Source organism: Ursus maritimus, unplaced genomic scaffold, assembly GCF_017311325.1.
Source record: "Ursus maritimus isolate PB19 unplaced genomic scaffold, ASM1731132v1 scaffold_7, whole genome shotgun sequence".
Taxonomy (NCBI): domain Eukaryota; kingdom Metazoa; phylum Chordata; class Mammalia; order Carnivora; family Ursidae; genus Ursus; species Ursus maritimus.
This window is the reverse complement of record NW_024426885.1, coordinates 80,243,858-80,257,630: the sequence shown is the minus strand read 5'-3', so window position 1 is coordinate 80,257,630 and position 13,773 is coordinate 80,243,858. Positions and strand designations below refer to the sequence as shown.

Below are 13,773 nucleotides of genomic sequence, written 5' to 3'. Positions count from 1 at the left end.
TTGCCCTCCCCTCCCCTCCCCTCCCCTCCCCTCCCCTCCCCTCCTGTCTCCTCCCCTCCTCTCCCCTCTGTCAGTTTTTCACTGAGTCCTGGATTTATTTCTGTGTTGCTTCACAAAGCAAGATTTGGGAGCATCTGGGAGAGGGAGTCTGCGATGTCATCATGAACCCATGAGCCCAATAGGACTGAAACCATTAGTGGCTACGCCGAAGTAAACCAGTCATGGGCGTAAATGGGAGCCACTTGCTTTTAAAATGCAGTTTTGATTTTTTATCACATACCCCAAACGTAATGCATGTTCGTTCATTCTAGAAAATTTAGAAATTATGTATAAGAAAAAGATAATCTCTTATGATAAAAAAACGAAACTCAGCAATCAGACACAGAGATAGAAAACATGTACCTGGAGATATGAAGTGTCTCGGCATTCTTCTCCCTACCTCTTGCTGCAGATGATTTCAGAAAGAACTGGTTAAAGACGCAGATAGAAATAATAGTTGTAGAAATAGATTAATTGAATTCTTTTCTTCTACTTACTCTTTTATGACTTGATTTTGCCTCACCTAACAGTATATCAGGGACTATTTCTACCTCGGGACATATTTTTGTCGGAATTTCCTTCCTAACTTTTTTTTTTTTTTAAGATTTCATTTATTTATTTGAGAGAAACAGAGAGTGAGCAAAGGAGCTAGAGCATGAGCAGGGGGAGGGGCAGAGGAAGCAGACTTCCCGCTGGGCAGGGAGCCCGATGCGGAACTCGATCCCAGGACCCCATGATTATGACCTGAGCCGAAGGCAGATGCTTCACCGACTGAGCCACCAGGCGGCCTCTACCTTCTTTTTAAATATGAAATAACTCACCATTTAAGCTCCAAACCGAGATGCTGTGGATGTCTTGTGGAGCAGTTGCCAAATGCAGGGCAGACATCGTCTGCATCTGAGTCAGGAGTAGCCTTTAAAATTACACCTTTTAATAAAATATTGTTTAAAAAAAGTAAGGAGAGTTGGGCTCATGGTAGAGCTGTTGGGTTGGCTACAATCCAGGTTTCTAAAAGTGGATATGCAGAAGCTATGCTGGGGATGGTAAGTAAATGTATTAATTCACAGATTAGTATAATGTGGTATTTATATTAGTCCATATAAATATGTTCACATATAATCAATATTTTTCATACTAATACGAATGTATTAATCCATATAAATACATATTAATCTATATATGTCTTTTTTCAGCCACAGAGTTTATGAATTTTAATACTCTTTGTATGACAGTATAAAATACATATATCTTTATATTTAAATTCAATTAATGAACATATAGTGTATTATTAGTTTCAGAAGTAAAGTTTAGTGATTCATCAGTTGCATGTAACACCCGGTGCTCATCCCATCAAGTGCCCTCCCATATAGAAGTCTTAATCCGTATATTGTATGTAATATGTATTTCTTTCCCAAATAAGAGAGCTGATTCTTTGAAAAAGTTCAAGATTCAAATTTCAGTAAAAGTCAGCATGAAGTTTATCTGACGAGTACAATCATCGGCCCAGGGTCATTCACAGCATGTGTGTAGTGGCTTTATTGTGTGATATGGTAGCTACATGCCAATCAAAATGAAATAAAATTATTATGTATTTTATTGAAGTATAGTTGACACACAGTGTTACATGGGTTTCAGGCGTACAACATAGTAATTCCACCAGACTTCACATTGCGCTGTGCTCCCCCCAAGTGTGGCTACCACCTGTCACCAGACAACAGTCTTACCATACCAGTGCCATTTTTAACATTTATTATTTATTTATTTAAAGATTGTATTTTTCATTTATTTAGAGAGAAAGTGGGGAGAGGGGCAAAGGGAGAGGGAGAGAGAGAATCTCGAGCAGACTCCCCACTGAGTGCAGAGGCTGACACGGGGCTCGATCTCACGACCCTGAGATCATGACCTGAGCCAAAGTCAAGCATTGGACACTTGACACACTGAGCCAGCCAGGTGCACTCCCCACCTCTCCCGTGCCATTTTATTTTAAATTATACTTTGGAAATAAAGAGTAAATCTGGGTACTGTGTAAAATGGACTTCTGAGAACACAGCTAACTAGCCACCTGTGAGGCTTTCTCAAACTTCCGTGTCAGATAACATGTTCCCCCAAATTATCTTTTTAGCTTATTAAACTCCAGAAGTTTCAAGCCTTTGACTGGGGAAGCCATGCCAAGAATTATTTCCATTACAACCAGGTAAAGGCATCGAAAGTCTTTAGAATTGAACGGGGCTCTGAAGACCCACAGAGGAAGCCAGCTGGAGTCAAGGGGCTGCTCGGGGGCCCGGGTGCTGCGGGAAATGTTGGGGAGAGTTGAGTAGATGGCATTGGTTTCCCTCCGTCTTCCGGAACAACCTGAGCTCTGTGGTTGGTGTCGTGGCCTGGGCCTCCCCTCTTGGTCCTTTTCCCTGCCTCTGTAACAGGAATACAGACTTCAGAGTTGGGCTGGCCTCTGTCTGCTCCCTGGCCGCTGGTGGGCCTTGGCCAGACCCCATCGCCTGAGCCTTGCCTTCCACATACAGAGAAGCAGACCATATTCTGAGAGCCAGGAGCTCTGAAGTGTGAGGCACCCTGCCCCTAATTTTCTTGTTTAATTCTCACGCTGCCCATGTGACAGGTGCGATGTTATTGTTACAGAAGGTGAGGGAACTGAGGCTACAGAATTCCGGGGACACGTGTTGTACCCCAGGTGGAGAGGAAGCGACAGTGGGAGGCATGACTCCGGAGCCAGCAGCCAACCCCTTGGGTTCCAGGCTTTCATGTCTGCCAGCGGGGAGAGGAGCCCCTCCCTCCAGGGCTCTGAACACAGGGCCCCACTTGATGGGCGATGGGCAGCAGCCAGGCTTCTGCCCTCGGGGGTTAGGATTCTTTTTGTTCTGGTAGCAATGACTTGAGAAGTACACTGAGAATGGTTATCAAACCCTGGGTCTTCCACGTCATGTTCGCTCAGCACTATCTAACGTGGGTGTGTTCTGCTGTTTCTGCAAATTACAACACCAACGAAGCCTTCTGTTGGTTTTATTATAGACGTACCCTCCCCTGTACAACGTGAAGGACATGCTGGTGCCCACGGCCGTCTGGAGCGGGGGCCACGACACGCTGGCAGACGACAAGGACGTCAGCATCTTACTGCCACAGATCACCAACCTGGTGTACCACAAGCGCATCCCTGAGTGGGAGCACCTGGACTTCATCTGGGGCTTGGACGGCCCTTGGCGGCTCTATAACGAGATAGTGGATTTGATGAGGAAATATCTGTGAGAGGCACGGAGGGACCATCACGTTGGGTGATCGGCCATGTTAACGTGTGTGCGCTTCATTTCTCTAAAACAGCTCTCTGTCTTTCCCAGGCTGTTTGCATTTTTGTCTCCGATCAAATTATGATTGATGTTGTTCAAGTGCCTCCAGCATTAGAAATGCACTTTTTTTGGTTTGATCATGGCCTAGTCGAGGCTAGCATCTCAGACATAGTGCGGCCTCTCGAAGACTTTTTGAAAATGCCACTGACTTGTAAAAGGTCCTAACCATTCTGGATATCCCTGCCATTTAAAATACACATTATCGCCTTCTTACCGTCATACAGGACATGGCGAGGAGGTGCTGGAATTTTAGGCTGTGGGGTCTGTTGGCAAATGCCCTGACACCGATTTGAAAAAGGTCCGTGTGCACTCAGTTTTTACCTCTTTGCCTTAAAGGGCTCTTCAGTCCGGTGGCCTTGCGGTCACTAGGGAGCTAAGTGACAGGTTCTCATGCTCTCGTGTGGTGGGTGCAGAGTCTAATCCTGTGACAACCCCAGCCGTGCCAGGTGCAAGGATTCTTTAATGAATTTTATCAAACCTGACCGTGATAGTCGTTATTTAGCAAATGTTTAAATTGCTCAGACCAAGCCAAATAATTTGCTGGAATCTTCAGAAGATAAATGACATTCGTTAAAAAAAACAATAAACACCCAAAACCTTATATTTTAAATAGCTCGCAGACTGATGCAGGCAACCATCTACACTCACGAACTCGTCAATGTGTGGCGGGCCGTACATCCGCGTGTGTGAGAAGACGGGTCCTGGGGGGAGACAGTACCACGCTTTCCTGCGAAATCAATGCATTCTCTTAGCTGCTGTAGCCCGGTGCTCCTGTGTACGAAGCCAAAGCCCAGGGGCTGCCCGGGAGGAGTGTCCCAATCATTTTCACACAAAAGAAATGTGAGTGTGAATGTTTTAAGACAAATGCTCAGGGATTCTTTCTGTTTTTTAGTTTTGTACGTGTCCGTATTTTCAATACTTCGGATGTGTATCCCCAGTTCGGGACGCCCTTATTCACCTGTTTTTCTCGCTGCACAGTTTCCTTGCAATACTGCCAGATGGACAGAATGACAATTGAGATGTTTTTCTGAGACAGCTCTTTTAGCTGCGATAATAAACAATACTTGGAATGGGCTAATGCATGTAACATTTAAAAAGTCTTCACTGAACTTTTCAATAAAACTCAGTAGCTTCCTAGACCTGAAGGACTGTGTGTATATGTGTGTTCTCTTTTATTGCCTGTGAACCTTTGATCCCGTCCCACAGTGAGGAGTTTTCTCAAAGTAAGGGGGTTTGGGGGATCAGTTGGAAACGCTGGCTCTCAGCCTTATCCCACAGGGTCCATTCGAGCTCCGGAGGCTACGTGGAGACCAAGCAGAGACTGACCCATCTGCAGGGGGGCTCAGGGACTGTCCATCTAACTTCCTCCTCAAAGGAGGCAGAGACGAGTCATTCATGCGATAAGGTCCCCCAAAGTATAGATCTGGGTGGGGGGCGTCCAATGCGACCTGCGCCATGGATGACTTGTCTCTAGCTTTGGTCAGGCCACAGAGCTCCCCCAGACTCCCTTGAGAATGAGTCAGTAAAGCCATCGCACTCGAGGTGATATGGACGGGCAGGGGGAGGGGTGTCCATTCTATAGAGTCCACCTCTTACTGGCGTGCATTTCTCTTCCCCTCCTTTCCAGGCTTTTCTCTGGGGAATTTTCTTCAGTGTGGGGCTAACCTAGAGGTGGAGATGTTGCCTAGCTGTTCTCGGCACAGTCCTATTACCTTGCACGTGTGCCTTTGTTGGTGGCCTCTTATTCCTGACTTTGCTGCATAGGTCCTTTATAGCCTTACAACCCTGGCTGCATTAATGTTTCATCGTTGTTTTATTTTATTTTTTTAAAGATTGTATTTATTTGAGAGAGAGCGTGTGCAAGAGAGAGCACGAGCACGGGGGAGAGAAGGGCAGAGGGAGAGAGAGAAAGAGAAGCAGGCCCCCTGCTGAGCAGGGAGCCAGACACAGGACTCCATCCCAGGACCCCGGCACCACGACCTGAGCCAAAGGCAGACCCTTAACCGACCTAGCCCCCCAGGTGCTCCTGTTTTATGTTTAAGAAAACAATCTTGTTTTATCTTCTCCTGAGTGCAATACTCTTCAACTTGGTTTGATATATAGTCCTTTGAGCAGCACATAGAGATCCACAGATCTCTAGGGCAAGAAGACTAATTAGCACACTGCCAACTTGGAACTCTTAAGAGGCCGTAGTCACCCAGGGCCAAGCCACCCAATGAAGTTACAATTGAGAACAAAGTCATTTCTTTCCTTCGCCATCAGAGGGCACTCTTGGCTTTGCTGCCAAACCTTTTCTTTACGAAAGGAGGCTTTCTCTAGTCCCTTCCTCTGAGAAAGGCAGAGGATTTTGTTGATTGGAGAGCCAGTTGGTCATTTGAGGACTGGTGAGACGAACCATGTCTCTGGTCATTTCTCTCCAGGATTATGACCAATTCTGGCCTAATTCATAATATCTGAAAAATGTCCTCAAAGAATAGCTATGCCCCAAATGGGACATGAGGATGAAAATTTGCCTAGTGGGTAAAAAGAGTGGTCAGAACCTCAGACATGTTAAATGCAGTGGGGGAGGCTTTAAGCTAAGCCTCACACTTACGAAGGACCAAAATTGAGACTATTGATACGATCTACAAATAATGAAGATTATTTTATGTTTGTGAGTATTCGAGGTGTTAATGTGTTAAATGTAAACATTCAGAATATACTGTATTTTTAACTTTTGCCATTTAGTTTTTAGTATAGGGAGATATTTTCAAAATGTGACCCCCCTGAAAGGGAACATTGGAGGACAATAATTATTCTGATTTTTATTTATTTTATTATTTTTTAAAGATTTTATTTATTTGGGACGGTTAAGCGTGTTCCTTCGGCTCAGGTCATGATCCCGGGATCCTGGGATCGAGCCCTGCATCTGGGTCCCTGCTCCAAGGGGAGCCTGCTTCTTCCTCTCCCTCTGCCCTGCTTGTGCTCTCTCTCTGTCTGTCAAATAAATAAATAAAATCTTTATGAAAAGGAAAAGATTTTATTTGTTTATTTGAGAGACAGCAAGGGCAGGAGAGAGCAGGCACATGGGGAAGAGCACAGGGAGTGGGAGAAGCAGACTCCCTGCTGACAGGGAGCCTGATACAAGGCTCCATCCCAGGACCCTGAGATCATGACCTGAGCCGAAGGCAGACGCTTCACTGACTGCTTAGCTGACTGAGCCACCCAGGCGCCCCTCTGATTTTTAGAAAGCTTGTCAGTAACTCGTTCAAGAGTATTTATTGAGTATCACACCGTGCTAGGTGCATATTTCAAGTTCAATTCCAAACTAAGCTAGTAAGGCTCTTTCTGCCAACTTGTTTTAGTGGTACTAAAAAATACTTTGAATTTTACATTGTGCCTTCTGATTTTTAAAACCTTCTCACAAGGCCTGATTTTTGCAGCAACTCCTGTTGTAGGTGAGGTATTTTCTCTGCTTTACAGGCAATGGGGTGCCCTTGTAGTGGAGATGATTTTTATATGCTTTAAATATTTTAGAGGGGTTGGTGAAAATTCTGACAATCTCAGTAGAAGCACACACTTAGTTGCATGGATAAAAAGCAGAGAGAACGTGTTTGATACCAAACACGCATATGCATCGGTGTGAAATAGGGTCTCCAGAGGCGTCTCTTGGGAGGGGGGAGATAACATCTCCCACATTCTTCATCAGCATCTTCTGTTTTGGTGTGGGTTAGTGTTTTCTGAGTCTTTTGGAAACTTCCCTGTAAGTGAAACCTCAGGGCCTCATTCCAACACCGAAGTCCTTCTGTAGCCGTATCTACCTTGAAACTGACAAAAGGTTCTGCTTTCACTTTGGCCGTAACTTTCCATTCAACCCTAGCTAGTCCTGACGTTTCTGACCAGAAGCCTTCATTTTTACAACAACAGATTACATTTTTAAAAAAACATTTCATTTATTTATTTGGCAAAGAGCACAAGCAGGGGGAGCAGCAGGCAGAGGGAGAAGCAGGCTCCCCACTGGGCAGGGAGCCCGATGCAGGACTCGATCCCAGGACCCTGAGATCATGACCTGAGCTGAAGGCAGATGCCCAACCGACGGAACCACCCAGGGGCCCCAAGAGATTACATTTTAATGTTTGAGGTTACTCCATCCTCTCTGAGTCCTATGTGCTACAGCCGCAAGGCATTATAACACTTCTCATCTCTGATAGCAGGCAGCATCTGTTTCGGTTAGATAGATCGAAGAACATCTTGCCTAATTTTGGAAAGAAAAAAACCATAAAGGTCACATAGAAAAAGAGAGGATGTCCTTGGTAATCCAACTACATGTTCTGTCTGTGGGGGTGGGGGCAGTATCCAAAGTCTTTGAGATGTGTTAAATTCGCACAGGCTTGATAGCTGCACTCCTGACAGTGGGTTTGATCTCTGGGCCAGCTGGAGAAGAAAAGAATCCTGTCCTCCAGCCTTGATAGGAAGACCATGCCAAGATAAAAATGGTACACAGGATGTCAACTGGAGAAGCCCAAGAAACAGTATGGCCAAAGTCCTAATACCCCCAGAGCTCAGTAAATACGCCCTTCTATGCAAAACCATCCCAGTGGGTAAGTAGCTAAACCACCATCAACCAGTGCTCTAGGGAAAAAAAAAAATCTAGTTTTTGGCTTCGATTTAGAGCTAGTATCTTTAAAAACAAGCATTGAGTCAGCAAATATCTTTTGAACACTCACTACGTGCAAGGTATAATGCTTGGCACTGTGGGGGAAAAAAATCCTAAAAGATAATATCTGTGTCCTAAAAAGAACCATTCCCCTAGCAAGCTGTGAAATATACTTTCTGTACATGAAGTGCTTAAAGGTGCACATTTGCCAATTCAGGAAATGATACCACTTTAGTCAAGACTAAATAGGGTTCGATTTTGAGTCCATCAAGTGATGCTTACTTTTTCGGCAACCTCCCTATGACATGGAGTGGACAACGATGAGATTTTAACTGACTACTTTCCCTGAGATGGTTGCATTTGAATATGGGACACAAATTTCCATCCTCGGAAGCTGATGGGCTGGAAAGGCAGGGAAGCCGATGGCTGTTCTTCAAAGTGCTGTAAGCAAGAGGGGAGAGCCTGGGCGAAGCAGGGGGCAGCCAAAGCTTCTGGACCTTCCTGCACAGGACTTTATGCAACCGGCCAATGGAGAGTATTCTAACAGGCTTAGTGATAGAGGATGGAAGAACCGAAGAAGACAAAGAATGCGCTGGTTGGGGCTGGGGGCTTGAAGGGGACAGTCCTGACAGTAACCGAATAGCTAAGTCCAAATTAAGCAAGTCTGCCAATGCCACCCACTTAAAAAATCCACAAGAGTATCCAAAGCACCCAAGCATGATAGGTGAGACCACAAAAAAGGACAGCGTGTGCTGAATGGAAATTTGAAGGTTGACCTAATTTCTTTTGAGGGCAAATCTGAGCGATAATTTACCCCTGAACAGAATTCATTCTGAGAAAGTGAACTCTGACAGTCCCTTTGGAGCACTGAGGAGTCCAAGAGCGAAGGAGGCCAAGCCCTTCCTCTTCTCTCCAAGATGATGCTTGAGCCATGCAAAGTTCAAGGGCAAGCCCTGTCTTCCAGGAATGGGAAAAAAGGAAGTTCCTGGGTTGCCCTAATGGTGAATTGGAAAGAACCTTAGAGGAGGGGAAGACTGAAGAGGAGCCTAGAGCCAACAGGTTGTCTACGTGCTAGAAACTCACCAGCAAGGGAGGCCAGGGGCCTGCACTGTACCCAGCTCTGCTACCATCTAGATATCCCAGCAATTAGAAAATCCACCCTCTTCACATTTTTGCATTGCCTGTCAAGAAGCTCAGAGCTGTTTCTGAACCTTTGTCTCATCAATACACAAGCAGAATATCATAATACTCTTAGCACACTGAAGTTTTAAAGAAAACAAAGCTGCAGTATAGCCAGAGGGTAGAGGCCCCAGAGAATGGGCTTCTAGGGAGTATGCGTATCCCATTAAGGGTAGTTAAGGGACACATGCCATCTAGACGCTGGGTGAATCCCCGCCCGCGATCCCAGCTCCCATGTAATTTCAGGCTGGGAAAAGTGTGGGCTCTTCCTTGCTTCTGGAAGGTAATAGCTAAATATGAACGTTGGAGCCACCCAACACCTGCCTAGAATTATGAAATGGTTTGTTATAGGGTGTGTGTATAACAGCTGATACATTATTAGATATTAATAACCATTATATTTTATGAACTGGCTTATGATATAGGTATGTACGTAATACTTTATATATTGTTATATTTCTAGGTCCATATACTGGTCTCTATTTCTGTCATCTTTGTTTTTTCCTCCTAATATGTGGCTGTACATCTTTTATTTCTCTTTATGAGATTCTGATTTTAATTGTTAACTTCCCTGGTTCGTTAGGTAAAACGTGGAGCACAAATTGAGAATCATATGCGTCTTCCGTTGCACGTTGGCTGTGTGCCAAGCACCCCGCTTTTGCTTCTGTAAGGCCACAGCGCTAACAGCGATGCCGCTTCTGGGCAGCTTGGGGTTCCGAGCCCTGGATGAAGTCGCTTCAAGTGAAACACTTAGCTAATGCCTAGCTGGCATTATAGTATTATTATTGTTGTTGTTGTTTTCCATTTCAATGCTTGAAATAACCTCGTGCGATGGCTACTCTTACTTTCCTTTGGCGGGTGGGGGTAGGTGGGAGGCGGACAAGAAAATGCAGAGCCTCGGGGAGTGAGGTGCTGGACCCCTATCCTCTAGAGGATTCTTGGGTTGCCTGTGACCCGGATGAGAGGCGGAGGTGGTTTTCTACGCGGTCCCGGCTCGCCCAGTCCTGGCGTCCTGCGGCTCCGTCCCCCGTCCCCCGAGAGCCGTGGAGGCGGGCCGGCCGCGCAGTCCGGCTCTGCGCACCGGGGGCGGTCGTGGGCACGCGGGTTGAGGACCGGCGGCAGCCTGGCCCGGGAAGCCCGCCCAGAGGAGCGCAGTGTGGGCTCGATGTCCTCGGCTCGGGGCAGAGCGTCCCGCGAGGCTGCAGGCACGCACTAGTGCTCCGTGGAGGGACAGAGCGGGCGGCTTGCTGCTTTCACTGCTTCCATCCCAAACTGAGACGTGGCGGCTTTGTAGCCAGGTCTGGGCAGGCTCTCCATGTTAAAACCCAGCGCTTCCCTTCCCCCCCCTTAAGTTGAAGCCTCACAGCCGCGGTCCCTGCCCTGTCGCCGTGCCTCCCCGTCGGGGTCGCTGGTCTGGGCCCTCCGCGCGCGGCGGAGAAAGAAGCGAGTGGCTGCCCGAGTGTGCGCACCCCGCCGGGGGAGTCCGCGCGCACGGGGATCAGGAGCTTGCGGCGAGCCGGCTCCGCTCCGAGACGCTGGCGCCGGAGAGATTCGGGTCCCGCCAGCCGTCCGCTCCCGACCTCCTGCGCAGATCGCCGCCGCGCGCGCCCTGGCGCTCCGCGGTTCCCCTGCGGAAAGGTCGGTGCGCAGCCCGCAGCTCGTTAGATCGGTCGGAGGTGTGCAGACAGAAAAGATCCGAAATACAGAAGGTACGTCGCTTTAAAAAGGTTTTTTTTTTTTTTTAAATGCAGTGATGGTTGCCTCTTTATGAAAGCACATTTAAAAATACAAGCGATTGCGCGCTGATTGCAAAAGGACCTCTTTACGGTGGTGGCGGAAATATTCTCTATTTTGTTTGGGGCGTGATGATGACAGAGGAATTAGTTGTCAAAATTTGTAGAAACTACACTGAAGATCTGCGCACCATATCGAGTGTACACGGTACAGCAGTTGAAAAAAATTCGGGCCACAAATCTGCGTGCATATACAAAGTTAGTAAGTAACATTGCCTGTTGGCGCACAGAAAAGCCGCTACAGTGCAGCTGTTGATGTACATTTTGGCCACTGAGCGCGACTCCGTGCGATTATTTCTGCCAGCTCTGCCCGGTCGGGAAACCTAGAGGGAGAAGGCGGCTGACATCACTCGGGGCGGGGCCGCGGCGCTAAGAAAAGTCGGCGGGGCCGGAGCCGCCGCGGCACAGCCTCACCATGAGCGGCCGCAACACCTCCGAGGTCCGCATCCTCTGCAGCCCCGGCCAGCTGTTCCTGCAGCCGCTCTGGGACCAGCTGCGGGCCTGGGACTCATTCACGCAGTCGCCCTTGTTCGCGGTCCTCTTTTCCATCACCACGTACGTGGGCTGCTGCCTGCCCTTCGTGGTGCTGGACGTCCTATGCCCCTGGGTGCCCGCGCTGCGGCGCTACAAGATCCACCCGGACTTCTCGCCGTCGGCGCGGCAGCTGCTGCCGTGCCTGGGGCAGACCCTGTACCAGCACGCGGTGTTCGTGCTCCCCTTGACGCTGCTGCACTGGGCCCGTGGCCCGGCGCCCTGGCCCCGCGAAGCCCCCGAGCTGCTGCCGCTGGTGCGCCACGTCGTGTGCTGCCTGCTGCTCTTCGACGCCGAGTTCTTCGCGTGGCACGTGCTGCATCACAAGGTGCCCTGGCTGTACCGCACCTTCCACAAGATGCACCACCAGAACTCGGCCTCGTTCGCGCTGGCCACGCAGTACATGAGCGCCTGGGAGCTGTTTTCCTTGGGCTTCTTCGACATGCTGAACGTCACGCTGCTCCAGTGCCACCCGCTCACCGTCCTGGTCTTCCACGTGCTCAACATCTGGCTGTCGGTGGAGGACCACTCCGGCTACGACTTCCCCTGGTCCACGCACAGACTGTTGCCTTTCGGGTGGTACGGCGGCGTCACGCACCACGACCTGCACCACTCGCAGTTTAACTGCAACTTTGCCCCGTACTTCACGCACTGGGACAAAATCCTGGGAACTCTTCGGTCCACTCACGCCAAGTGACGCGCAGCCTCCCTCCCCGGCCGTGGTAGGGGGGCACAGGGGGTCCTCTGGACCCAGGACTGTGGCAGTTGTGCACTTGACACTTGAATCAGGAGAAACACACCTGAGTTGTTTTGTCTTGGTTTGTTTTGTAAGTAATTTATTACCTGCTGGAGATTTATGGATAAAATCTGATGTATTTTCACAGTCTGATGAAGTAATTTATATCGTTTCTGTATATTGGCGGTTGTATTCTTAAAGTCAAATTCCAGCTCACTTCGATAGCCTTGATTCCTGGATATGTTAGACACTCATCACTGGCATATTTAAATCATCTCAAAAAGGATTTGATTGTAGGACAAGGAAGGTCCTGTGTTTTAAAGTGTTGTAGAAATAGGCTAAAGTGACATATTCTTATGGAGAATATGATCTTTGACTCTATTAGCAACAAAACATGTTCCTGCTGGACAGTGATCACAATTGTTGTGCTTTTTTTCTATTTTTTCATGTAATTGTATATTTATATTGAAAGAAATGTTGTTTGTACTTTAAAAAAGAAAAGAAAGAACAGAACATGAACCAAATGAGTCCTGGCTGCTGTCTCACTGGCATTTAGACTGATCAATACTAAAACCAGAAGAGGGAGCTGGGGCGGCAGGTGTCCTCAGAGCCTCCATCAGCCGTAGAAGGAGAGGAATCTGGTGGTGGGGTGTTTTGTGGGGCATTTGTAGGGGTGTTTTGTGGGGGATTTGTAGGAGAGACAGGGCAGAGGCGGGAGAAGGGGTCAGTTAGTCTGTTTGGGTCTAGCAATTGCACAGAGGGAGAACCACTATTGTTCTGAATGGTTTTCAGCTGATTTCTGCATAACAAGCAGCTCAAAGAATTACCATCTCAAGTTTTAGAGAGATTAACACCGCTCAACCATTTGATTATTTGTAGGAGAGTGGTGTTTGGGGATGAACAGAATTAGTGGAGTGCCTTGCTTTGCAAAACTGGCGGGTCAAGTGTGTGCATGAGAACGGCTGATAGATATAGAAAGAGATTCTGAGTCACCCCTTGTTTCTTATGAATCCATCTAGCCTAAGTGACCATCATACACACAGCTCTGCAACTGGGGATTTTTGGGTTTTCACTTTTCTTAAGTTAAGACATACATGCAAATTGCATACCCCTTTGTCAAAGAGAGAATAAGGGTGAAATTTGGCCCCAGGTCCCTGGTTCCTCATTTGTAAAAGGAGATTGTGTTCCAGATGTTCTCCCAGATTATTTGCCACAGTAAATGTCCCCATGACCGACCACACACCTGTTACCCTTCATGTACCCCACCCCAACCAGCTGCTGCCTAATTGTTTTCATTTTATCTTTGGCACAGGGTTATCTAGGGTAAAGTAAAACCTTGAGACCTATTAGAAAGGAAAGTATAAAGAATGGCAACTTTGCATGTAATTCCAGGCTCATTATATATGAACCACACTGTCCTGGTTAAAGGTGAAGCATCCACCTGGAGACCTGGTTTCCACAACCTGCCCGATGAGAGCCCTGGGAAGCATGTGCGTGCTTTCC

The 13,773-nt window shown here is 47.6% G+C and overlaps 2 protein-coding genes across 2 annotated transcripts in view; both read left to right on the top strand.

The window, feature by feature from the left end:
* LIPA (lipase A, lysosomal acid type) overlaps positions 1–4,534 on the top strand; it is a 74,614-nt gene extending 70,080 nt beyond the window's left edge. Inside the window, exons 9-10 of the mRNA XM_040624746.1 lie at positions 2,162–2,233; positions 3,064–4,534. Of these exons, the coding sequence (XP_040480680.1) occupies positions 2,162–2,233; positions 3,064–3,297 (306 nt within the window). The 3' untranslated portion in view covers positions 3,298–4,534. The remainder of the gene's footprint in view (positions 1–2,161; positions 2,234–3,063) is intronic.
* Positions 4,535–10,352: 5,818 nt separating this feature from the next.
* CH25H (cholesterol 25-hydroxylase) lies at positions 10,353–12,413 on the top strand. The gene has a single exon (XM_008689608.2). The coding sequence runs from the start codon at positions 11,419–11,421 to the stop codon at positions 12,229–12,231; it is 813 nt and encodes a 270-aa protein (XP_008687830.1). The 5' UTR covers positions 10,353–11,418; the 3' UTR covers positions 12,232–12,413.
* Positions 12,414–13,773: the final 1,360 nt, after the last annotated feature.